This window comes from Chenopodium quinoa, unplaced genomic scaffold, assembly GCF_001683475.1.
Source record: "Chenopodium quinoa cultivar QQ74 unplaced genomic scaffold, ASM168347v1, whole genome shotgun sequence".
NCBI classification, from domain to species: domain Eukaryota; kingdom Viridiplantae; phylum Streptophyta; class Magnoliopsida; order Caryophyllales; family Amaranthaceae; genus Chenopodium; species Chenopodium quinoa.
Window position 1 is genome coordinate 5,265,449 of NW_018742815.1, and position 24,896 is coordinate 5,290,344.

Consider the following 24,896-nt stretch of genomic DNA (forward strand, 5'->3'; position numbering starts at 1 on the left):
TTGACGAAGTACTTGATGCTTTACCTTTCATCTTTGTCTGTTTTATGCTAAGAGGTCTTTTAGCCCTTCCGCCAACCTCACACTGTGAATCGGGTTGGGATCTTTTACCGCTCCCCCCACTATCTGTAGATGCTTGACCACCCGGTAACATATCGGACTGAACTTTGGACAAGGAGGGATCCCATTTGGGGTATTTCCTCAGAATTGCAAAACAATGCAAATAACAAAACATCTTATTGTTAGTTTCTTTGTAATCTATGTGAGCGAATCTCTCCAAATTTTGCTCAGATTCACCACTACCCTTAGTTCGAAAATGATAACCGTAGGCGTCAACCCATTTACTTACATGTTCATTTATGTGATCCCATCGATTTTGCAAAGATTTAACGTTTCTTACCTTAATCTCATTGAGATTTTCAACTCTAGCCTTTTCGTACTGGTTGTGAATTTCTGCCCATAACCCGCTTCTCTTGGTCTTGGTTCCCCTCTCCACATCGCCTCCTGCATTTATATAGGCTGATACAAGAGCTTTGTCTTCGGCGATACTCCATGCTTGGTTTTTCCTTTGTGCAGATGTATTGAGTTGCACTTCTGGAACAATTTCGACTTCAGCATTGTCAATCTCTTCAAGATGTTGTGCTCCCGCTAATTCTTCAACATGTTCACCACTTAACTCTATTGGAGTAGCATTGCTACTACAAACTCCACCTGGAGATTGATTCATATTTTGAGTTAAATGTTCTGATATAGGGAAAAAAGGGGTATTACCAAAAGCTTGTTGATAGGATTGGGAATTATGAGGAAAATTTGGTTGTATTGGTGGAATATTATTGAAATTTGTTGGTCTTGGTTGACTACTACACCATTGAAAAAATGCAGCTTGAATTTGAGGATTACTCAACAGATTAGGGTCAACATGAGGATTAGATTGGTTAAATTGAAAGTTTGAATTGTTAGGAAAATTTGGGTTACGACCGTAATTAGAATTATTACAATCCATATTGAAGACTCTAAGAAATTGGAAGTGAAATGGAGAAAAATAAACTTGAAAATATGGAGATTAGAATAATTTTGTGTTTAAGAGTATTGTACAAGTGAAACTGAAATTTTGTGAAAATATAGCAAATTTATACTCATTTTATAGACAAAAAAATTTTATGACCGTTGGTGTTTTCGGATTTCAAAAATAAGTTACCGTTTGCAAATTATAGCCGTTATAATATTTTGGAGCAAAAAAAAATAAAGAAACAAGATGTTGACAAGTGTCAACAAGTTGAGCGTTGGATGATTTCCAATATAGTCGTTGTATGCTTTTGTTTGTGATTGTTTTTTTTTTGTTGCAAAAGAGGGCTTAGAACCCGAATACAAAAATGAAAATTATCTAATAAAACGGGATGACGTGACCCCGACTAAGTCCTCCCAGAGCAAGTTCCTTATTTCGATTGGAGGCTCATCAAAATAAGTCACCTTCTCTTCAAGGACTACTCCTAAATTAGCCAATCGATCGGCCACCTTATTACCTTCCCTAAAACAGTGATTAACTAAAACATTACAAAAAAACTTTAAAAGATTCCGACAATTGTTCAAGACGTGATAACACTCGCTTCCTTGATGTTGTGCTTCTTTAAGTGCTTCAATACATGCTTGGTTATCCATTTGAACTACTAGCTTTTCAATGCCTCTTTCTACTGCCATCTGTAGACCAATCTCGAGTGCCAAGAGTTCAGCTCTATAAGAAGTGCACATACCAAATCGAGCTGCAAAACCTTGAATAAATTGGCAAGTAGCATCCCTAATTATCCCCCCTCCACCAGCTTGACCTGGTGATCCCTTAGCTGCGCCGTCTGTGTTCAATGAAAACCAGTTGGAGGGTGGGGCTATCCAACGCACAAAATTTTCATGTTTTGGTTTTCTTCCTAGAATATTGCCCTGGATTGGATCAGCAACTAGTGTATTCCAAGTCTCCTCTACTCTATTCTTTATAAATGTTCCTGTGTCCATTGGAACATCATCCCCTCTTCCAAATGTTAAGCTATTTCTCCATCTCCAAATCCACCATAGAGTGGTTGCAAAGCAGGTCTGCCATTTGTCAGATTGTGTTTCATCAGTGTTCTCCATGTTGCGCATAAACCATTCTTCAAATGAGCCACTGAAAAAAGTAGGAGCAAGAGCAACGCTACCAACATTGTTCCAGATATGGCGAGCCTTAGGACAATCCCTTAGCAAGTGAATGACTGTTTCTTCAGCATTCTCCGTGCAGATCTTGCATCTAGGATCATCTGATAATTGCCTCTTGAAACGATGGACATTACAGAGTATTCTATCATGAAGACACAGCCAAAGGAAGCTTCGAATCCTTTGAGGAACAGGGGCCTGCCAAGCTAATTCCCACTTTGGATGCTTACCTCTGTTATCTTGAAACTTCATGATTTGCAAGGCATTTTTTATTGAAAACTTGCCCTTTGATGAGCCTTTCCAAAATCGTAAATCCCCTGCCTCTGGATCTTCTATGAGCTTGTGTGCTGCAATTAGTTGGAGACTCATATTTGGTAGAAGGTGAGCAAAAAGTTCCCATTTCCATCCCAAGTTACTATCCCACATTTCCTGCACTATTGCTCCATCTAATTCAGGTGGAATGTTTGTCGTAGCTTCATCTCGAAGAGGACTATCAGAAGCCTAGCAGTGATCCCAGAAAAGTGTGGTATTACCATTGCCTACAGCAACTTTTGAGCCCTTTTTCAGCCACTCTGCATTCTCGGTGATCCCTCTCCAAACGTTGGACATATTAGATGATGGGGTAACATATCTATGTCACAACGCCCATGGCAATATTTAAATCGTAAGACTCTTGCCCACAAGGAATAAGGCTCAGTGAGGACTCTCCAACCAAGCTTAGTCAAGAATGCCGAGTTGGATTGTCTTGTTGATCTCATGCCTATACCCCCTTTTTCTCTGGGCAATTGTAGGGTCTCCCAAGATAAGAGGTGGACTTTTGTTTTTTCTTCATCTCCTCCCCAAATAAATCTTCTCATCTTCTTATCAATGTCATCACATATGGAGCGAGGGATTTTCGCTGTTTGCATCGAGTAGTTTGCCATGGTAGAGAGAGAGAATTTGGCTAGAGTTATTCGGCCTGCCAAGGAAAGATACTTGGTTTTCCATCCCGAAAGTCTACGATCAATTTTCTCACATAGGTGGGCAAATGTATCCCTTGTTATCCGGTTTGTAAGTGTGGGCATACCCAAGTAAAATCCCAAGTCCTCCGTGCTTTCCATTCCTAACACAGAATTAATGTTATTTTGTTCAGCTGCTGATACATTTCGAGAGTAGTATACTCTCGACTTTGGGAGACTCACACGCTGCCCAGATGCAACACAGAATCTATCTAAGCAGTCCTTGATCACAGCAGCTTGCTCTGGCGAAGCTTCAACAAACAAAATTAAGTCGTCTGCGAAAAACAAGTTTGAAAGAGCAGGGCCACCTCGGCTTGCAAATATTGGTTTCCATTTGTTAAGGAAAACTGCTTCCTCAATCACTTGATTCAAACGCTTCATACAGAGAACAAATAAGTACGGAGATAGGGGGTCCCCTTGGCGGATACCGCGAGATGGGTAAAATGTATTCGATTTTTCCCCATTCCACAACACTCTCATTGAGGGGGTAGTCACACATTGCATTATAACTTCGATCAATAACAAAGGGAAATTCATGTCGAGAAAAATATCTCTAATGAATGACCATTTGAGTCGATCATAAGCCTTCTTAAAATCGATCTTTATAGTCATGTAGCCCTTCCCTCCTTGTTTGCGCTTCATCGTGTGAACCACTTCTTGAACGACAACAATGTTATCGATAATTTGTCTGTTTGGAACGAAACTTGATTGAGAATCAGCAATTATTTTTGGAAGCAGGGGCTTGATGCGGTTGACTATGGCTTTTGTAATTATTTTGTAAGCGACATTACAAAGCCCGATATGACGAAATTGAGCAGGAGACTCTGGATTTTCAGTTTTCGGCAGTAGCACAAGAAATGTTTCATTGATAGAATCTGGTAAACCCCTTCCTTCAAGAGCTGCTAAGGCCATAGAATATACATTGGGAGCAACTAAATCCCAATTTTTCTGATAAAACAAGGCTTGATATCCGTCAGGACCCGTGCTTTAAGTGAAACCATCGTATTGATAGCAAGATCGATGTCACTTTTTGTAAAGGGTCTGGCCAATTTACACCACTCATCATGGTCAATTGGGTTACTTACACCAGTTGGGATGTCATAGTTCACGGCTCCTCCTTCATCAGTGTAGAGAGATGCAAAGTAGTTTACCACGAGTGCTTTAACTTCCTCCTTATCATGAACCCACTGGTTATCACTGTTCTTTATGGGCTACCACATTATTTTTCCATCTTCGTACTATTGTACTTAGGTGAAAAAAAGTAGTATTACGGTCGCCATTTGTCAGCCATTCTACTCTCGATTTCTGATACCAAAGGAGTTCTTCTTGATTAAGGACCCTATCGAGATCCCTTCTCAGTTTCGACTCCAATTTGATCAGTCCAGAATTTCTCTCCGTTGCCAGCCTTTTCTGAATCCCATCAATTCGTGATATTAAAGTACGTTTCTCACGAAAGCTGTTATGAAAAATTTCCCTGTTCCAATTTTGCAATTCCGTGGACAAGGAACCAAGGAGAGGCATCAAAGGGGTTGTGCTGTCCCATTTGTCATGAAGGAATTCACTAAATTTTTCGTGTGTGAGCCATGCGGCTTGAAATCGGAAGGGTCGATTTATCACATCCAAGGGGGCAAATCCGTTTGGAGAAATAAATAGAGGGCAGTGATCTGATTGAAGCGCAGGAAGATGTCGTACTTGAGCTTTATCAAAGCGCATTCCCCATTCCCCTGTGCAAAGTGCTCGATCAAGCCTAGCACTCCTTCTTGTTTCCATCGAATTGCCCCTAGCCCATGTATGTGCAGGGCCAGAAAATTCGACTTCAATAAGATTGTTTTCGTGAATCCAAGCATTGAATCTTTGGCTTCTTCTCGTCGTATCAGCACAGCTCGAGTTTCTTTCCCATCCAAATCGAGTTTCATTGAAGTCCCCTGCTAGAAGCCAAGATTTGTTATTTCTACTAGCAAATTCTGAAAGTGCATCCCATAACTCAGTCCTTTTGGATGGGTCGGGGCTGGCATAAATTGCCGAGAAATACCAGGGCTCTTCACCAATTTTAGTAATTTGCATTGTAATGTACTGATTCGCATGGTCAATCGGCTCCACTATTACTAACTCCGGCTTCCAGTAAACCCATATTCCCCCACTAAATCCTTGTGCATCAACGCGAGTATGTCCATCATATCCAAGTATAGAAGCAACTCTATTAGCATGATCCCCACCCATATGAGTTTCAAGAAGAGCAAGCACAATTGGCTTGTTAATTCGAACAATTTCTCTGAGAACCGAAAGAAATTCCTTGCTCCCAGTGCCTTGAGCATTCCATACCATGCAAGTAATGGGGTAGGAATTGGATGTCATATGATGGTTTCTATTCATCTCGAGACTGGATAAAGGGAACTTGGAATTATAAGCTCTTAAGAGATGGTTAAAAGCTTGATTAATTTTCCATGGCAACCTGAGAGTCACCATCAGCTCTGGTGTCACTTGCCTCGACACCATCCATGAATGAAACTCCACCTCCATCATGTGAATTAGGGGGTCGAGCATGTAAAGGTACGGTTCTTCCGTTGGCAAACTCCCACATAGTATCTTCTCCGGGGGGATTCGAAGTTGAATTGGGGTTGGCGGTAGGCGAGACATGAGTTTCGAGAGGTGAAATTTGGGACAAATTTGGTAGCTCAGGGGATTGAATTTGAGTGTCTATAATTATGGCTTTTGAAGGTGCTTCTGTGTTAGCTTCAGAAATAGCTTCGATTGTAATTGGATTATTTTCTTTGCCTGTCTTAGCATTCAAATTCATGCTGGGTGTGGGGCCCGAGGATAAATTATTAGATTTATCTTTTCAGAACAGAATTAGGCAAAGGATTATCTTTTCTCCTAATTTCCTGCCAATTTTTCAAACCTCCCATAAATTGTCCATTAAATTTGGGATTTTGATTTGATTTTCCCATAGAAAAAGGAGATTTGGGAAGGCTGGAGTTATCCCGAGAGGAAGATTTTCCTGACTTGATAGGATTTTCCTTCCTAACAGAATTATCCCCAAAAAATTTTGCCAAATTATCATTATTTTCATTATTCGAATCCTCTGTTTCTATATTTTCGCCCTGAATTTGCTCCTCCAATATTGCGAATCTTGACCCAGTGTTTGACTCTTTCGCTTGACCGGATTGACCCTGGCTCACACCCTTGCGCTGCTCTTCCTTCTTTGTCGTGGTTTGCACCTTATCCGGCTTGACTGATTTCTTCCTAGGGGGGTTTCTTGACCAACATCCAAGAGTCGTAGTCTTGTTGTTCAACTGTTAAAGGCCCTGTATCTTTAGCCTTTGTCTCTGTTCCTTGGACTGTAACATTATCAGCACTATTATGAACCATGGATCCACACTTGTCTCCTTGATGACCAATCTTCCCGCAATTGAATCATATCATGCGAAGGCCTTCGTATTGAATTTTCCAAATTTTCCCTTTCAACCAGAATTTTGAAAGGAGGGGTTTGGTTAAGTCAAGTTCAACACTTAGTCTTGTAAATTGCCCACGTTGTGCCATGGCTGTGTTGTTGTCAATTCTTATGACTTTCCCAATTTTGCCTCCAATCTTCTGCAAAAATTCTTTGTCGAAATACTCGACAGAAAGGTTTGGTATGCGTACCCATGCTGTTAGGAATCGCAAAGGGGCATCATCCGGGATGAAATTAGGCACCCATTTACGGATAGTGAGATAGTTATCATCAAGCATCCATGGACCTTGGGTTAGGACATGATTATAATCTTCAATGCTTGAGAATCTAGCTATGAAGTAATCATGTCCAATATCAGTTAGCACCAATCCTCCTTTTAATTCCCATTTGCGTTTTAGCCTCTTCATGAGGGACATATATCCTATTTTCGTGTTGAACATCTTAATGATCAACGTGTGCTTCCATGGTTCCCTTAGTCTCTTTTTTTCCTCCTTTGACAAGAGAATTATGGGACATTTTGGGTCATCTTCTAATCCATCTGGTGGTTCATCATCATCAGAAATCTCCTCTTCATCATTAAGAAGTTGTGGAATACCTTGGGTATGCCCATGACTGTCAGTGGCCACCATATCTCGGAAGGATGTTGGCTTGTGTACTAATGGAGGAAAGAAATTCCTTCCATTAGTCTCTGAAGCATCCTTTTCAGCAGTGTTATTCGTATTGAAGATTAGATGAGTAATCTTGCGCTTTGGTTTCTTAGAAGATCGGTTCATCAGATCCCTTTCTTCCTGGGTTAATTCTTTAGGCTGATTATCACTCAGAGGCTTGTCTTGAGAAGGGGTTTCCCTCACAAGAATAGGTTTTGCAGAGAGCATTTTTGTCTATTTGTGTGAAATTAATTAACATGGCACTTGGGCCGAGGCGAGATTTCCTTTCCAGAAAAAGGATACCACAATATCCTTTCCCCAACAGTTATCTTTCTCAAGTAATAGCATCCATTAGGATTGGAAAAGGACACCAAAAAGCCACGGAAAGGATTGTAAAAGGCCTTGATGCTGGTGCTCTAACAACTCACAACCCTAACTCCTTCTCTCACATCAACCAGCCGACCACCGACGCCGGAGTGCCAGACCAGCCACCAGCCCACTGTGTCGTTCACACGTGCGCATCAGGTCACCTCTTCACTCAATCACTCCTTCAAGCCTTCAAGACAACAAGGCCTTCAAGCCTGCGGCCACGGTGCCACCGCCTTCGGATCTACGGCGACCACCGGCTAATTGACCGGAGCGACCAGTCGACCATCGAATGCTATGAGCCTGTGACTTTCTATTTTTAATTTCCAAATTTTTATCACCCTTTTTGTTTCGAAATTATTATTCTTAATACAATTAGAAAGGTACGAGCTTTCTCCAAGTTTGCAATACTTCCAATTTATGCAGTTCAATTCTCAATTGTTTTTTCATGTTTTATATTCAATGTTTTTTTGATTATTATGGGTTTATGTTGTGTTCTTGATTCTGGTTTTTTTTTTTTTTTTTTCTCCTTCTGAAATTGTTGTTTTAGTTGATTAATCATGCGTTTGAGCTACTAATTGTGAAATTTAAGATTTTATTTGGTAATTTAATTTTAAGTTGTAATTTAAATTGCTCATAGTTCAGCTTTATTCAAATGCTTCTGTCAATTGCAGTTGCTGGATTTATATTTATCTGTTTTATATTTCAAGGTACAATGTTAAAAGCAAATTTCTCTGTTCTGATTTATATTTACCTTTTTTATAAAAGTCCCCATTGTAGTAGAATTATCAATTTTGAACTGTTTTTTAGTTAATTGTGAGAAAGTTTGGTGTATTTTTGTAATCCCTATTGTGCAAGGTCTTGTTTTTGTGTTAGTTTGTAGACTTGGAAAATGTAATAGAATCTGTTGCAACTGGCATTTGTAAAGTATATTTGTATATAGCATGACCAAAGTAATGGGATTTGTTTTTGTTTTTTTTTTTTACAAGAACAGAAGAGCTTATATTACAACTAGATTAAAAGTAATGGGGTATGTTAGTTTGGCTAACTTATCAATTTTATAAAATTAAACAAGCTTTACTATTGCTATGTTATGAGCTTTAGATTATGGAACTTATATGTTAGGAGTCATATGATGGTATTTTTGGTGGTAATAGTAGCATATGGTTGGTATTTACACAACCGAGTGCCTTTGATTCCCTGGAAGCCTTTTGACACGATGTAAACCTTTGAGTTCAGGGTGACTCATAAGCTCGGAAATCCTGGATCCGCCACTGCCATCACCGTTTACCGGCCACTATTTTTCACTCTCTGTCGTCCTATGAACAATCTCACTGACTTCAAATTTTTTTAGGTACATTTTAACTTCAGTCTTTCTCAAATTATTTACTTTGCTCAAATTATTTCTCACTCTTTTCAATTTGTTTGTTGCAATTGTTGATTAAAATTTTCAAAATTCATTTCCCAATTTCAATTTTACTGAATATCACTTACCACTTACCTGTTAAAATTAGGGAAAAATAATTTACAACCAAAGTGAAAATCACAAATTTTAGAGATTCATTTGTGTCTTCTCCGTTTCCTGAACATAACCCAAGAAATCTAATAAGATAATTCAATGGTTTTTTTGTTGTAATTTAGTCAATTGTTATTATTAGTATAATTGTTGTTGAGTATAATGACATAAGTTTAAGCAACAGACTAATTCGAGTAAATTAGTATAATCTACTGATATTAGGATTTCCCTTGCTTTTTCTTGAGTTTGTTTGTATTTGATAAATTAGTCATGAGAATGTAAATTACTTATAATTTTGATCCTTTATTTAATGGTTGTATTGATTCCAATTTCTTAACATAATCCAAGAAATCTAATTAGGGTGAGTCCATATTATACCTGTTGCTTTAACCTTTCTATTCACTGATCGGGTATCGGATTTTGTATTTTGTATGTGTGTTAATACTGGTCTTCGTTCATGTTAGGTTCGATTTCCGAAAGTAATCAAAGTGTATTTTGTTCATCTAGTTGCCTGCTATGTCTTATAGTTTGTTTTTTCTTTTATTAATAGACTTTTTGCCTTCTGCTGCAATTGACTTTATTTCTGAGTTTAGTTAATTATAAAATGAAAATCTGCCGAAAATTCGTTGGTTTGATTGCATTTTAGTGATTTAGCTGAAAATATAATTGGGAGTTGCCTTTTGTCTTAATCTTTTGTTCAATACAGTAAGAAAATTGTGGAAGGAACTTAGAGAAATTGTTGTATTATGTCACAAAACCAAAACTTTATGAAATTTTAGGTGTTTTCTTCAGAAAAATACTCATATAGATTTGTCTGAAATTTACATGGATGGTCTTTCTATCCTCTCTGCATTCTGGGCATGTCTTGAATCTGAAGTTTATGCCTTTTGCCTGAAGCAGAACCTACTGTGGTTTCAGTTCTATCAATCGCGGGTTTGTGGTATCCCTACCATATTTTTCTTACTATCAATTACATTGGTTTACAATACCAAACGGTTCCTTATGATGATTCATGTTAGCTAACCCTTATCATTTTAGAACTAAGGCTTTGTTGTTGATCAATCACATTGGTTTATAACATATACTGCTAAAAATTTCCATTAAATGATTAAATCTTTGCATTTTGATTGTTCTCTTGGCATTTATCAAGATACTAATACTCTTATTTTATATTTTTGTATTTGACCAGGGATTTTTTTGTAGAAATTGCTCAACATGAAAATCATCCGGTTCTCTCAAAACCTGAAGTTTACAAACAAGAATTTTACGCCAACTTTTTCGATTTTCATTAGAGATTTTTCTCTTTGGTCAATGAAGAAAGACCCAGATCTTGAATCAGCTCTAACCCATAACCGCCGTTGGATTGTGAATAACCAAATTAAGAACATAATCCTGAGATACCCTAATCAGGTAGTACCTGTTAATTTCATCCAGAAAAAGTTTAAGACCCTTGATCTTCAAGGCAAAGCTCTCAATTGGCTAAACAAGTATCCATGTTGCTTTGAGGTCTTTCGAGAAAACGACGAGCTCTATTGTCAACTAACCAAAAGAATGATTTGCCTAGTAGAGGAAGAAGAGGCCATCAAAGAAGATCAGGAGCCTGTATTTGCTGAGCGGTTGGCGAAAATCTTGATGATGAGCTCAAACCAGAGGCTTAATGTGGTAAAGCTTGATGAATTGAAGCGGAATTTCGGTTTTCCTGATGATTATCTGATTAGATTAGTTCCAAAATATTCAGAAATGTTTCGGCTTATTAATTATAGTGGGAGGAAAAGTTCAATGGAGGTCGAGCTTGTGTCATGGAACCCTGAGTTGCCGATTTCGTGCATTGAAATGTCAGCTAGCAAGCAGAATTTAGAGCCTCGCTTTTCGTGTTCATTGCCTTCGACATGGATTAAATCATGGGAGAGGTTTAATGAATTCAATTCAACGCCATATATATCACCTTACACAAATCCAAGCAGCTTGGTTGAAGGATCAAAGGAGCACGAGAAAAGGACAGTGGCCTTGGTACATGAATTACTATCACTAACTCTTTGGAAGAAAATGTCTGTCATAAAGCTAGGCCATTTCAAGAGAGAGTTTGCTTTGCCAGAGAAGTTAAATGTTTTGCTGTTAAAACATCCTGGCATATTTTATGTAACAAACAAGTATAAGACCTACACGGTTCTCCTCCGAGAGGGATATAATGCCTCAAAGCTGATTGACAAGGATCCACTAGTTGTGGTGAAGGATAAATTTGGGGAATTAATGCAAGAGGGGCTGCATGAGTACAATCAGCGAGGGCGTTTATTGAATCTAGAGAAGAGGAAGAAGAAAGGTATAATAATGCCTAAAGTAGAGAAAAGGAAGGACAAGAATGTGGAGATATCCGAAGAAGAAGATCCGGTAGGTCAGGCTGGACGTCTATTTGATCCTGAGGAAAGGAAAAGGTTTTACAAGATACTATTTGAGGGCGATTCCTGAGAATATGAGAATATGTGGTGCTTATTAATTGGGCACTAATTAAATGGGCAAGGAATCTAGCTGCTGTTTTCTTATATCAGGAATAGTAACATGGAATGAGCTTAGAAGTTCTCAACCAATCTAACAAAACGAAGCAATAGGATTCCGAGATTTGAAGCTTATGCAAAAATATGACCCTCGATTTCGATATAGCATCCAATACTGTTATACTTCTAGGTTATGCTGGTTGTAAGATAAAAACTCAAGTGCCATATTTGAGTAATTCACCTTTTGTTGAGATGTCAGGTGATGAAATCTTCATAAAAGCTGGAATGCTGTAAATACAAGGGAAATTGCAGGGTTTTTTCCTCCTTTTCTCCCTTTTGATCCTGTTTTGGTCTTTCTTTCTGTTTATTCTATTGTAGGGTTCTTTGTGACAGCAATGGCTGAAAGATATACTTCTATGTGAAATATTCCATTTTCTTATTAAATCGATGGGTAGTTTCTTATCTGAACTCTTCTATCTTGTGCTCTTATTACTTTTATTATTAGGCCTGTTGTTTTCTTTTGATTTTGGTCTTTTTGGATCTCATTATTATCCTCTGACTGAGTGTAAAGTGAACAAAATCACTATATAGTTTCAGTGGATTACAGTGAAATACTAGATTGCCATTAAGAACTTCTGTAGTGGATGAAAACTTTGTACCTATGATATAAATTTGCTAATTTTGGTGCACTCTTTTTCGAAAATGTTGTAGTCTATTGTCTACCTTAAGGAAATGTTTGGAATAAAGAACTTACAATAGTTATGAAATATTATCATTCTAAGCCTTTTTCTGATTGTGATATCACTTCTTTTCTGACTATTTCTTACATGAATACAGCTTTTATCTTATATGTAGAAGTCATTGTTACTTTTAATCCTGAAGGTATTAGTGACAGAACTACAAACAGGAATGTTTGTAGCTGTTTTGTTCTTTGAGTCTGTATAATTATAATATTTCTGCTTCTCTTCCTGCTTATTTCTTTTTACTTATATTTCAATTTATGCTAAGCATCCATCTGTTATGCATTATAGATACAATCATACTCATACTGCACTGTGGTTTCAACATTGTGAAATATTGACATCTGAAATGCCTAAAGGTAGTGACCTAATATTAACAATTAGGGAATATTGAAGTTTATTTTTGTAGGCAATAAAGTAATTGCTTTGCAACATATAAAAGATACAGCTTTCAATTTAGATCACAACTACATCCTCACTCTCATATACGATGGATAAGAGGCTCTGAAAATTGTTGCTTATTATTAAACCTCTGAAAATTACCTGAATTCTGTTGCAAAGGTGGACCTAGTAAAAACTTTCTAGAAATGGGTGGAAGCTCTCTAGTAGAAGCACAAGTTGTTTGCTGTAAAGACAATTATCTGCCAATTTTTATGTAAATTGGAGAATTGTGTTGATGAAGCTCAAAAGGATGCAAGAGTGCCAAAATGTCTGAAAAGTTGGTAAAATGCTATCTTAAGTTTTTTACAATAGAAGTCTTGCTCTTGATTTGTTTTTGGTGCTGATAATTCCATATAATTTTGTATGGACTTGCACTGCAGTATCTTAATAATGAGCAGCAGTGATAAGAAAGAAGCAGCCGTGCTGACAGAGACTAAAAAGGTGACTTAAAATAAGGGTTTACACTGAAATTAGAGACTAAAGGTGACTCAAAATATAAGGGTTTACACTGAAACTGTAAAAATAAAGGAGCCTATTGATTAGAAATTATCACTTAGTCCTTCAGCTGTGGTTGCTCAGATGTTACACTGAAATTGCTATATTGTAAATAGATATTGATTATTGGCTCTTGAAGAACTTTGATTTCCCGTAATTTGGACATAGTTTTCTTTCTGTTTCTTGTCACGGAAATCTCCATGCCCTTACGGTTTCTCATCTCTTTTAAAACTAATATCCGAGATGCCTTCGTATGCTAAGTTTTTGAAGAACATGCTCTCTAAAAAAAAAATGTTTGACACTGCAGGTCTTGGAAGAGACACGAACGTGTCTTGGAAAAGCATGTCGGTGCCATATCCAAATTCAGAACACCAGAAGCCACTGCCAAAGAAAATTCATCAAGGCATGTCTGTGTCCCAGCAGGCAGGCTCGTCCCTGCCCCAACAAACAGAAGCAACAGCATGCAGCATTAGACACGTCTGTGCCTTAGGTTAGCACGCCCGTGCCTCATCAGTTTTGAGCGTGCTCTTTTCTTCTTAGTCTGTGTTTTTCCTTCACAACCCCACACTATCACGAATTTCTCTCTCTATACTACCACACCCTCAACACCCTAAATTTCATCACAATATTTTTATCATCTCCATTATTTTCCATTTCTACACCTCCTACACCAATTTTCTACGAAATTCTCACCATAATTCACTCAATCTCTCATCTCACGAAAAATTTGAAAATCCAAACTTTCAAACAAATTTGGGGGGTTTTCTCATATACTCAATTGGAAGCAATTTTGTGGCTTGTGGAGCATTCTAAGGTATAATAGACTACAAGAACGGGTCATTTGTGGGTATTTGACACCCATCACAACTTGGGTATACTCTTTCTCTCTCTACAAATTTCATGGCTTACTTGGTGAAATTTCTTGATGAAATTTGTTAGTTTGTGATTCTTGTGGGAATTTCTTATTTATGTTGACCTTGTTTATGTGGATTGTGATTAATTCTATGAAATTTCAAATGTTCTTAGTAGTCATGGATTAGCTACTTGAAAGAGTTGACTTTGATTTGGTTTTTCTTCATTCTTAGTCTTAATTCTTGATTGATTGTGATGGAATTTTCAAATCCGTAGAAATTGTGGAAGCAATTTTTGCGAGTTAAGATTGATTGCATTGTTTGTTGGTGGTTGTAGTATTTTTTTTAACACAAAGCTACGAATATATTACATTAGGCTATAAGCCATAAGCCATAAAGATGGTTTAAAAACCAAAGATAATTCCCACCACAGAGAGAATTATGAGGGTCACAAAAGTAGTGTTTGTAGGCTGTGGAGCCAAAAATTACAGCCCAAAGTTTGAAACCAAAGGAGGCTACAGCTAAAAATATATAAATACATGCTAACAGATAGCAGGGCAAAAAAATCTTCTTCTGGTAGAGCTAGTTAGCAGCATTGAGATCCACCAGATCCGCTTCTGCTTCAGTCTTGATACAGTCCGGGACAGAAAGGTGCATTTCAATAGCATGGTGTGCCAACTTATGGGCCACCCTGTTACGTTCCCTGGGGATATGCACCATGTAAAGTGTCCAGCTCTTCAGAGTCAGCAGATGAGCAACATCCAACATGACAGCAGCAACCTTGTGATGGGGATTGGCAGTAGCTGAAAGAAGCATATTACTCTATCCTAAGTATTCTTGTTGGTGGTTGTAGTATAGTCATAAGTATTCTTGTTGATTGTGGTATTGTGGCAATTAAACATGGGCATCGTGCCGTGTCGGACTGCCGCGGGCCGTGCCCGAGGGGCTCGTGCCGTGCCATGTCGTGCCAATTTTTGGCACACCCCAGCCCACGTGCCGAGCAACAGGCCGCCCCGGTATTTTTTATTATATATATATATATATCGGAAATTTCACCAAATGCCCCTGAGTAATTTTTTTATTCACCAAATACCCATCAAAACTTTCAAATTCACCATATACCCTTCAATTAAACAAAAATGTCACCATATGCCCAAATTACTAACGGACGTTAACTCCGTTAGTCAATGAAGGTTAAAATCTGCCACGTGGCAGCTTCTTATAGGTTATTTTTAAAATTATTTTAATTTTAAAAAAAATTATCAAAAAATAAAAATGAAAATAAATAAAAACCCCACCCACCACAACCCAACCCCAACCACCACCCGACCCTATCCCCGCCACCCTGACAGTTGCATTGGCGCACGGAATTCATCGATGACCCCCGCCCTTCAACGCGCCGGTGTCCGCACCTTTTCCCCCATTCGCCGGCGTCCTTGTCCTTACCCTAAACCACCATGTCCCGTCCTTAAAAGCATTGTTTTTTTGCGGAAAAACCCTCCCCTTGCTCCCCCATCGCCGGCGTCCTAATCGCCTTCCCCGTGCCACATTTCCCCTTGAAACCCCTTCGCCGGTGGCAGCCCAACCCTCTCCCCCACGCTGCCACCCCACTAAGTCGAAAACCACCACCTCGAAACATTAAAACCCCAAAATCGAAACCTAGGTTTTAGTTTTTGGGGTTTTTGATTTTGGGATTCGACGTGGTGGTTCATCGGTTGGAGATGGCAGGGGGAGGGGCATTTGGGTTTGGCGGCACGGGGAGGGGCGATATCGCTGTCGCGAGGAGGGGATTTGGATGTCGACGGTGGTCAAGGAAAAGGAGGATTTCCGAGGGAGATTTGCAAATCGGGGGAAGGGTGGTTGGGCAGCGTCGCCGACGCGAGGTGGCAGGGTAGAGTTGCCGGCACTAGATGGCTGGCAGAGTCGCCGGCGCGAGGTAGCTAGGCTGAGTTGCAGGCTTGGTGGTTCAAGGCAGGCTGGTGGTGGCGGTAACGTGCTGGTGGTTTGGGTGGGGTTGGGGTTGGTTTTTTTTTTTTTTTTTATAAAAAAATTAAATTCTTAAGTTGTTTTAAATTTAATTTAATTAATTGAAAAGACAGCCAATAAGATACTGCCATGTGGCGTACTTAACCCTAATGACAAACGGAGCTGACATCCGTTAGTCATTTGGGCATATGGTGACAATTTTATTAAATTGAAGGGTATATGGTGAATTTGAAAGTTTTGATGGGTATTTGGTGAATAAAAAAATTACTCAGGGACATTTCATGAAATTTCCGATATATATATATATATATTATTTTTTAACATAAATCGATTTTTTTTTTTTTGAACAACTTTAAAATTAAGTTTAGGAAATTTTGCGAAAAACTACCATTTAAATGACCACTTTTGAGAACAACTACCATTTAAAATTTTCTTTTGAAAAAACTACCACAAAAACACAAAAAGTTTGAGTAGCACTACCACATTTATTGTTTCCGGCAAGAATCTCCGTTTTTGGGCATATTTTATAAAAATTTCCCTTAAAAAACCCAAATTAAATGATAATATTGCACTACATTAACCCTTAATTGGATTATACACTTCAATTTCCCCAAATCCCCCAATTTCGTAAAGCCCTTAATTCAATTTTTTAACCATAAACCCTAATTTTAAGATTTAATTGGGAAATTAAATAAACTATTATGCAAAATTAAAGATAATTGACCTATAATTGTGTTTTACTATCGAAATTTCTTATTTTCTATAACACAATTGATTGAAATTTGATAAACTAGGCTTTCTCAACCGGAAATTCTTGCCGGAAAATAAAACGTGGTAGTGCTACTAAAACTTTTTGTGACTTTGTGGTAGTTTTTTTAAAAGAAAATTTTAAATGGTAGTTGTTTTCAAAAGTGGTCATTTAAATGGTAGTTGTTGACAAAATTTCCTTAAGTTTATACAAATAATTTTATTCATTTATGTTTATGTTTATGTTAATATATATTTTTTGCAACAACTTTAAAATTAAGTTTATATAAATAATTTATGTTTAAGTTTATATAAATAATGTGTGCCGTGCCGGTGGGCCGTCCCACGGGCCGACGACCGTGCAGCCCGCCGTGCCTGTGCCAATTTTCAAAATTTGTGTTCACGGCGTGGGCCGCCGTGCCATGCCGTGTCGGAATCGTGCCGGCACGGCCCATGCCCACCTTTAGTGGCAATCTTGGGATAATTCTTGTTATCAGTTAGGGTGGTGTAGCTTTGTTGTGCTTGATTGGTTATTGTTTCTTTGGTTACTTCTTGGTGTCTTTGATTGCTTAATTGTGAGTCATGGCCTCCTCTTTAAACCCTAGAAGAAACCAACCAAGAAACACTTCCACTGCCAATTATAGAAATTGCCCACCACCTGACATCCCATTCAACAACCCAACCCCCTCCTATCGACACTTATGGAATTGATTTGGGAACAATGAGCAATCTATGGCAAAATTCCTTAAGATTCGACAAAGGTCCATTGTCTCTACTAGATTTATGAATAGAGTCGCCACTCTAGCCTTAGAAGTTGAAGATAAGATGTTGAGATTATTCACTTGTGCAGGTTGGGCTCCCTTATTATACAAGCATGCATACACTTACACCCATCTTACTTTCGAGTTCGTCTCAACATTGACCGTCAAAATGGCTACACCCCTAACTCCCTAAGGACATATCATTCAATTGTTTAGGTGTACGTCATACTCTCACGGTTAGCCAAGTTAACCAATTCCAAGGATTCTTTTCGCATGGAAAGTTAACTAGACCAAACCGCTTTAGGATAGAGGGGTATTCAGATAAAGCGTTTTGGAGGGACTTAACTGGACTATAGTAATATGACCCTAGTTGATCCATTGCCACATGCATTTTTCATCATGTCCTCAGATATATATAGTTCGACTCCTCTCTTGTACTCTTTTCGCTAGGAATAATACTTGGGGTGTATGCTCTGCTAAGGAGCTATAATTTTTGTGGCATATCGTGGTTGATTCCGTTCGGGATGTCCAGGGAAATGAGGATGTCTCCAGACAAACTTTTAATCCCGGTATGTGGTTCATGGATTATTTGTATAATGTTCTGGGTCTGGGGAGATCGCTATATGGGTGTAATTATCTTGCTTTTTATTAGTGCCACTAATGTACTTGATCTTTCCGTTTTAGAGCCAAATAAAATGGGTGGTACTATCAACCTTTAATTGTAGAGTTAGAGGACAATGAATTGGATGAAGAAATAACAAGACGACCGAGGTTATGTGTGGCTTGTTCGAAGGATATAACTGAGTGTCAACAAAATACGAATGAGATGACGATCCAGCAAGCTAATGCATTCTATACTACTAGAATCGCCCACAACATGACGACGGATCATGCCACCCATATCCTGAAACGCTGAGTGCATTGAAGTGAATTGACTTTTCATCTCGCCAAAAGTAGTGGCCATTCTATCGTGAGTTTTCACTAGGTTTTCATAATCCGTTCTTGTGTCCGTAAAATCCCTTCTCAGGCCATCAAAGTCAATTTTCATGTAACCAAAGTCAATCCTTTTACGTGAAATTTGCTCCTCTAGTGTAAGTGGTTGGTTGCCACCTTGAAATGCTTTAGCACCTTGAAATGGTTGGGCACCACCTTGGAGCATGGCTGCATGGGGATGTCTTCCTCCATGTTTTGCTGACCATCCCTTATCGATAATGGGACACCTTCAACCAGGGTGGAAAAACGAAGTTTAGGGGAATGGACTATGTCTCCGGTCATTTAATCTCAAGGAGACCCTCTCTTGGGAGGGTTGCATAAGGCACAGGAAGTGGGAGATTTGGCCTTCCAACAAGCCACACATAACCTTGGCCGCCTTGTTGTTTCTTGATCCAGTTCATTGTCCTCAAACTCTGCAATTCAAGGGTGATAGTACCACCTATTTTATATGGATTTAAAACTAAAAGATCAAGATCATTAATGGCACCAATAGCAAGCAAGGTAATTATACCCCTTGTAGCAATCTCCCTATAACCCTGAGCAACATTGTACAAATAATCCATGAACCACGCACCGGGTTAAGAGTCCGTTCGGAGCCATCCTCATTTCCTCGAACATCTTAAGCGGAGTTAATCACGATATGCCACAAAAAAATATAGCTCCTTAGTAGAGTAGACACCCCCAATGCTATTCGTAGCAAAAAGAGTACGAGAGAGGAATCGGACTATATATCCGAGGACATGATGAAAATGCATGAGGTTATGGATCGACTAGGGTCATATTGTTCTTGTCCAGTTAAGTCCCTCCAAAATGATGTATCCAAATACCCTTCTATCCTAAAGCGGTTTGATCTAGTTAACTTTTCATGTAAAGGAATCCTAAGATTGGTTAACTTGGCTAATCGTGAGAGTATGACATACACCTAAACAATTGAATGATATATCCTTAGAGGTGTAGCCATTTGACCTATGGTCGATGGTAAGGTGGAGAGGAACTCGAAAGTAAGATTGATATAAGTGTATGCATGCTTGTATAAGAAGGGAGCCCAACCTACACGAGTGAATAATCTCAACATTTCATCTTCAATTCTTAAGGCTAAAGTGGCGCCTCTATCCACAAATCTAGTAACGACAATGGACCTAAGTCGAATCTTAAGGAATTTTGCCATTTATTGCTCATTGTTCCCAAAATCAATTCCATAAGTGTCGATAGGAGGGGGTTGTATAGGTGGTGGGATGGGTTGTTGAATGAGTTGTCATGTTGGTGGGCGATTTCTAAGGTTGGCAGTGGAAGTGTTTCTTGGTTGGTTTCTTCTAGGGTGTGAAGAGGAAGCCATGACTTGGTCTTCAAGTAAAAGCTCTTAATTGGACAAAATCAATAATTGTGTTGCTTTATTTCCAAAAAATGATCATAAAGCTAAGTTAATTCAGGAGAGTTTGTGTTGCCTGCTGAGAAGTTAATCTTTTGCTGTTCAGAACTTCAGACATTCTGGCTCCTTCTATATATAATTTAGATAAAAGTTTACAATCTAAATGGTTTTCTTTGAGAGAGTTATTGTAGCTTAAAATTGATTCACAATGCAATTAAGGATAGTTTTGGGGGACTTGCAAGAATGGTTTTATGAGTTTTTAAATGTGATAACATCTCTTTGTGTGCTCAGGACGTTGTACCCAATGGTTATGATCTGGTGGTATCAAATATGATTATGGGTTACTTTAACCCAAGAACAAGATGAAAGGAATGATTGTGCCATGAATAGGAGGAAAGTAAGGAAAGAAATTCTGAAATTTCTGAATAGATCAATTTGGTTAGAAATTAGAATGGAGGTCCAATTGAAGGTTTTACCATGTTTTCTTTTATTTTTTGAGTTTCTAACTTGTATAGATAGATTGAAGTTGGATTGATCTTTAATTGATTAAGACGAATAGATAAAGAGTAAGTGAATTGAGAAAATAAGACAAGCTAGAAAAATACAAGATTTTTACGTGGTTTGGTCAATCTGACATACATCCATGTTTGAGGAGATATAGTCTTTCTATTATTGTGATGGAAGAGTACAATATGATCAGCAAGAGTAGCAATTAAATTCTCATGGCTTCCATATGAATGGCACGGCTATGTCTTTCTGCACCATGACCCTGCAAGCCTGCTTCTCTGAAACAAGAATCTTCTGGAAACTTTGCGCTGCTATTCCAAACGATGCCACCCAACCCAGTCATGATGACAAACTCTTCAAAGCTCAGAACTTGCTTCAAATAGGTGAACAGCAAAGCACTTCATAACTAGAGGCCTTGATTTTGCACTACCATGGCTATTCATTAATCTCATTTTCATTATTATGATGTGTATAGAACGTTGATAAGTGGTTATTTTTATCACTTGATCTGAGGGCCACAATATATTTCTATGAAGCACTTGTCAAATTGGATGGACTACACATTTATGCTGGGTTTTTTTTTTTCCTGCTTTTGCTCTCTTCTGTATTGTGCATACTACTTTTAACCGTCAAGCCTAATGCTTTCCTTTATTAGTTTCTCAAATATCTTCGAGTTGAGCTGTCAGATAAAGTTATAGTGGGTTTCCTTAGCAGATTGTCATTGAGAACTCTGCATTATGGGAACTTTGTGCCATATGCCATGTTGTGCTTTTTCAAAAACTCTGTAAGAGTAAGATTTGTAAGCAATGGACTTTTTGGTCTGTAAGACTGTAACTGAGGATATTGTTTTTTTAAAAAAGTAATATGCTGCATCTATGTTTAACCATAGTGCTGCTGTTGTCTGATTAATGTAACAGTGAGTCCACTATTCCTTTTTTTGAAGCACTGTAGTCAATTTGCAAAAATGTTAGAGTTGTATTTATTACAATGGTACTTTTCTTTCTTTGAGCCCTTATTACATGACCCTAAGATACAGCAGTAGCAGCATCAATGACGAAGGTGACTAATGGCTTAGCAGTAATTATCTCACTTATATTAAGCTGAAGAGCCTGAACAGATGACGTAGGAGTTGCTGTCATGGACTACTTGCTTAATTAGCCGGCCATTTTCATGTCTAAGCTTATCTAAAACTCTTTCAACAGAGTACAGAGGAGTTAATGTTGCCTAAACAGCTTTCAGACTGCTAGATTATCATCAAGAGCTCCCTTTGCCTTTCAAACGAAGTATTACCCTTGAAAAAAAAAAAAAAAAAAAAAAAAACTAAGCCTGTGGCAGTAATGCAGAATCAGATTAATAGCTTATCAAAAATTGAATCTCTTAAAGAACTCGACTAAGATAAGACAAGTTTGACTCCTGTTCATTATTTTATTTTCTTTTCTTCTCAGGTCATTCAAGCTGTGTTTGAGTAGACATCTGACTTTGTGGATATATGATCCGCAAACGTCTGAATCTCCTGGTTTCTGTGGCAAGAACCTTTCCATAACTGAGGGAGCTAGCAGAAATGGTGATGCACCTTTCAGTGATGTGCAACTGTGCAATTATTGGTTGAAGCTGTCAAGCTGGGATAATCTCACAATAACTTACTCTGAGCCTCTGAGGCGTCAAAAGTTGCTACCAAAAACGAAAAAGTAAAGGTCACCCGTCACCTCAGTCTCATACAAAAATTTTCCCTTGGTGACTTTCATACCTTTGCATTTGTCAGAACTCAGAAGAAGCTTCCCCCAGTAACACGATAAAAACAGGCAACCACAATCTGCATTTGAGTTTGTCGAGTGATGGAAAAGAGGCAATGAGTCAAAGAACTGCATTTCTTATTCAGATATGGACATTGTATAACCTTTCCGGTGAGAAACTAACAAGGTGCAAGCCCGAAGCCTTGAGCAGAAGCTATTTGCTGATTAATCCTTACATGTAGTGATTTGACATACCAAACAAAGATTGTTTATATTGTCCTGTTTTCAGTATGTACACCATTACTTATGGTAATGTAAGGTCATTTACTTATTAGCATGGGTTTCATAGTCTTCATTCTGCCGCGTGTAGCAAGAAATGAACTTCCTATTTCCGGATGATTAAAATCTTAACAGAAATTAGAATTGTCTGATTTGTTTAACAGAATAATTAATTTTTGCATTCTTTCCTCCTCGCATCCCCCACTCCTATCCCCTTCCTCGATTTCTAGCAAGGAAAGTCTTAAATCTGATGTCAATTGAAGATATCTTCAAGTGAAAAAATGAAGCAGTTTAGGAATAAACTTTCCTCTAAACCAAACACATTCTTATGATAGCATAACTTTGCCACTACAATGCTAAATGTATAGTCTTAGCATTTATACTGCAAAAGATTATCCAAAGAAACTCTAATTACATGTTACTCCAAAATCACCATCATAGTCAATTAACTTGGATAATTAGTCAAAACTCTATTTAATATTAAAATAAAGAATTACTCTAATAATTTCCCAGAATAATTTCTTATCTCAAATAAAAAAAATATAATAGAATGGCTAGAGGAATTGAACAAGTAGTATTAAACCATAATAATAATTAGATTTCCGTAATTCCATTGAACATAAAACAAACATTCAGACTTCCATTTAAATACACAAATCTTCACTACAAAACCCTAATTACCCAAATCCATCCCCAAATTACAAACCCTAATTAAAATCAACCAAACTTAATCTCAAGCCCTTTCACCACGAATCCGACGAGCAAGCTGAATATCCTTAGGCATAATAGTAACCCTCTTAGCATGAATAGCGCAAAGGTTAGTATCCTCAAACAAACCAACCAAGTAAGCCTCAGCAGCCTCCTGAAGAGCGGCGACAGCGGAGCTTTGGAAGCGAAGGTCAGTCTTGAAATCTTGAGCAATTTCTCTTACAAGCCTCTGAAATGGGAGCTTCCTGATGAGGAGCTCAGTGCTCTTCTGGTACTTCCTGATCTCTCGAAGCGCAACGGTTCCGGGGCGGAAACGATGGGGCTTTTTCACTCCGCCGGTGGCTGGGGCGGACTTGCGAGCAGCCTTGGTGGCTAGCTGCTTCCTTGGGGCTTTTCCGCCAGTCGATTTACGGGCAGTTTGCTTTGTGCGAGCCATTGATTGTGGATTTGGAGGTTTTTGAGGATAGAAAATGGAGGGAAAGTTTGATTTTTTTTGGATGTTTGATTGATTGAGTTTGAGATGAGTAGAAATGGTGGGATGGGGGGTTTATATAGGAAAGAGAAGGCGGGAGTTTGAAATTTTTGAGGATTTTTTTGATTTGTTTGAAAGGTGTTTTGAGGTTGATTTTGAGGCGTTGGATTTTAGGGAAATGAACGGTGAAGATTGGGTTTGTGAGGGAGCACACAGATCACGATCCGTGTATCACTGGTTTTCGTTTTATTCTCTTAATCTCTTTTCTAAATGGTACGGAGTAAGATATAAATCATTTTTCCTCCGTTTTTTTTTGTTGCAAACTTGCAATAATTTGACTTTTACATTATTCATGTATTTTACTTTGATTAGCTTTAACGATTTATAATTAAATAAAAATATAATCATGTGGGATTTTGTTAGAGTCAATCGTCTCGACTTATACAATTCTAATATCAAATGTTTATAATTTAACATCGATTGAAAACATGCATCGGCAAGCGTGAGAAGAGAAGTGTTGCAACTATTAAAAAAAAAAAAAAAAAAGGAAGTATAATCAATACCTTTCCTCAAAAAAAATATACTACCTTGTTTGAGAGATATAAAATATATATATAACATTCCTATACTATTATTACTATCCTTTCAAATTGGAATGGTTAAGTGGTTGTAATGTTTTGATTTACAACTTCATCTTTACTAAAGTTGTTGTGATCTTTAAATTATACATTCTTAGACATTATTTAGTATCACCGTATATATAATGTCTAAGAATGTTTTATTTTTGGAACTTCCTAATTAAAAATTATTGTATGAGTTCTATTTACTTTGTCTAGTATTAGCATAAAACTATTCCCACTAAGTATATGCACCAATTCATCTTGAAGTTTGACGTTTTGGTACTTTAATCATGCAACTTGACTAAGTTTCGAAAGTTGTTGCATGGGTTATTTTGAAAAACTTTAATCTGGATAATAATAATTAATTGCGAGTGACACTTCATGCAAATTTAATTACAAAAATGTCTCGTATCAATGCACAAAAAAAAAAAAAAAAAAAAAAAAAAAAACACATTTCGTATCAAATTAGTCCTTGCTTGAATTAGGGCTAGTAAGTTAGGGAGGTAAAATTTATGGGGTAAAAACTTACTCTTTCTAAACTATAAAAGG

At 37.9% G+C, this 24,896-nt stretch overlaps 2 protein-coding genes across 2 annotated transcripts; one reads left to right on the forward strand and one right to left on the reverse strand.

Moving 5' to 3' along the window:
- Positions 1-7,612: 7,612 nt before the first annotated feature.
- On the forward strand, positions 7,613-22,605 carry LOC110725861 (protein ROOT PRIMORDIUM DEFECTIVE 1-like). Its single transcript, XM_021905325.1, has 6 exons — positions 7,613-8,020; positions 8,877-8,991; positions 10,343-13,107; positions 13,207-13,267; positions 13,629-14,193; positions 21,981-22,605. Exon 3 carries the CDS (start codon positions 10,369-10,371, stop codon positions 11,617-11,619), a length of 1,251 nt encoding a protein of 416 aa, XP_021761017.1. The 5' UTR covers positions 7,613-8,020; positions 8,877-8,991; positions 10,343-10,368; the 3' UTR covers positions 11,620-13,107; positions 13,207-13,267; positions 13,629-14,193; positions 21,981-22,605.
- Positions 22,606-23,102: 497 nt separating this feature from the next.
- LOC110725863 (histone H3.2) lies at positions 23,103-23,774 on the reverse strand. Its single transcript, XM_021905326.1, has one exon. The coding sequence runs from the start codon at positions 23,689-23,691 to the stop codon at positions 23,281-23,283; it is 411 nt and encodes a 136-aa protein (XP_021761018.1). The 5' UTR covers positions 23,692-23,774; the 3' UTR covers positions 23,103-23,280.
- Positions 23,775-24,896: the final 1,122 nt, after the last annotated feature.

Coding starts and splice junctions, on each gene's coding strand:
- LOC110725861 (XM_021905325.1), top strand. CDS start 10,369: ATGAAAATCATCCGGTTCTCTCAAAACCTGAAGTTTACAAACAAGAAT.
- LOC110725863 (XM_021905326.1), bottom strand. CDS start 23,691: ATGGCTCGCACAAAGCAAACTGCCCGTAAATCGACTGGCGGAAAAGCC.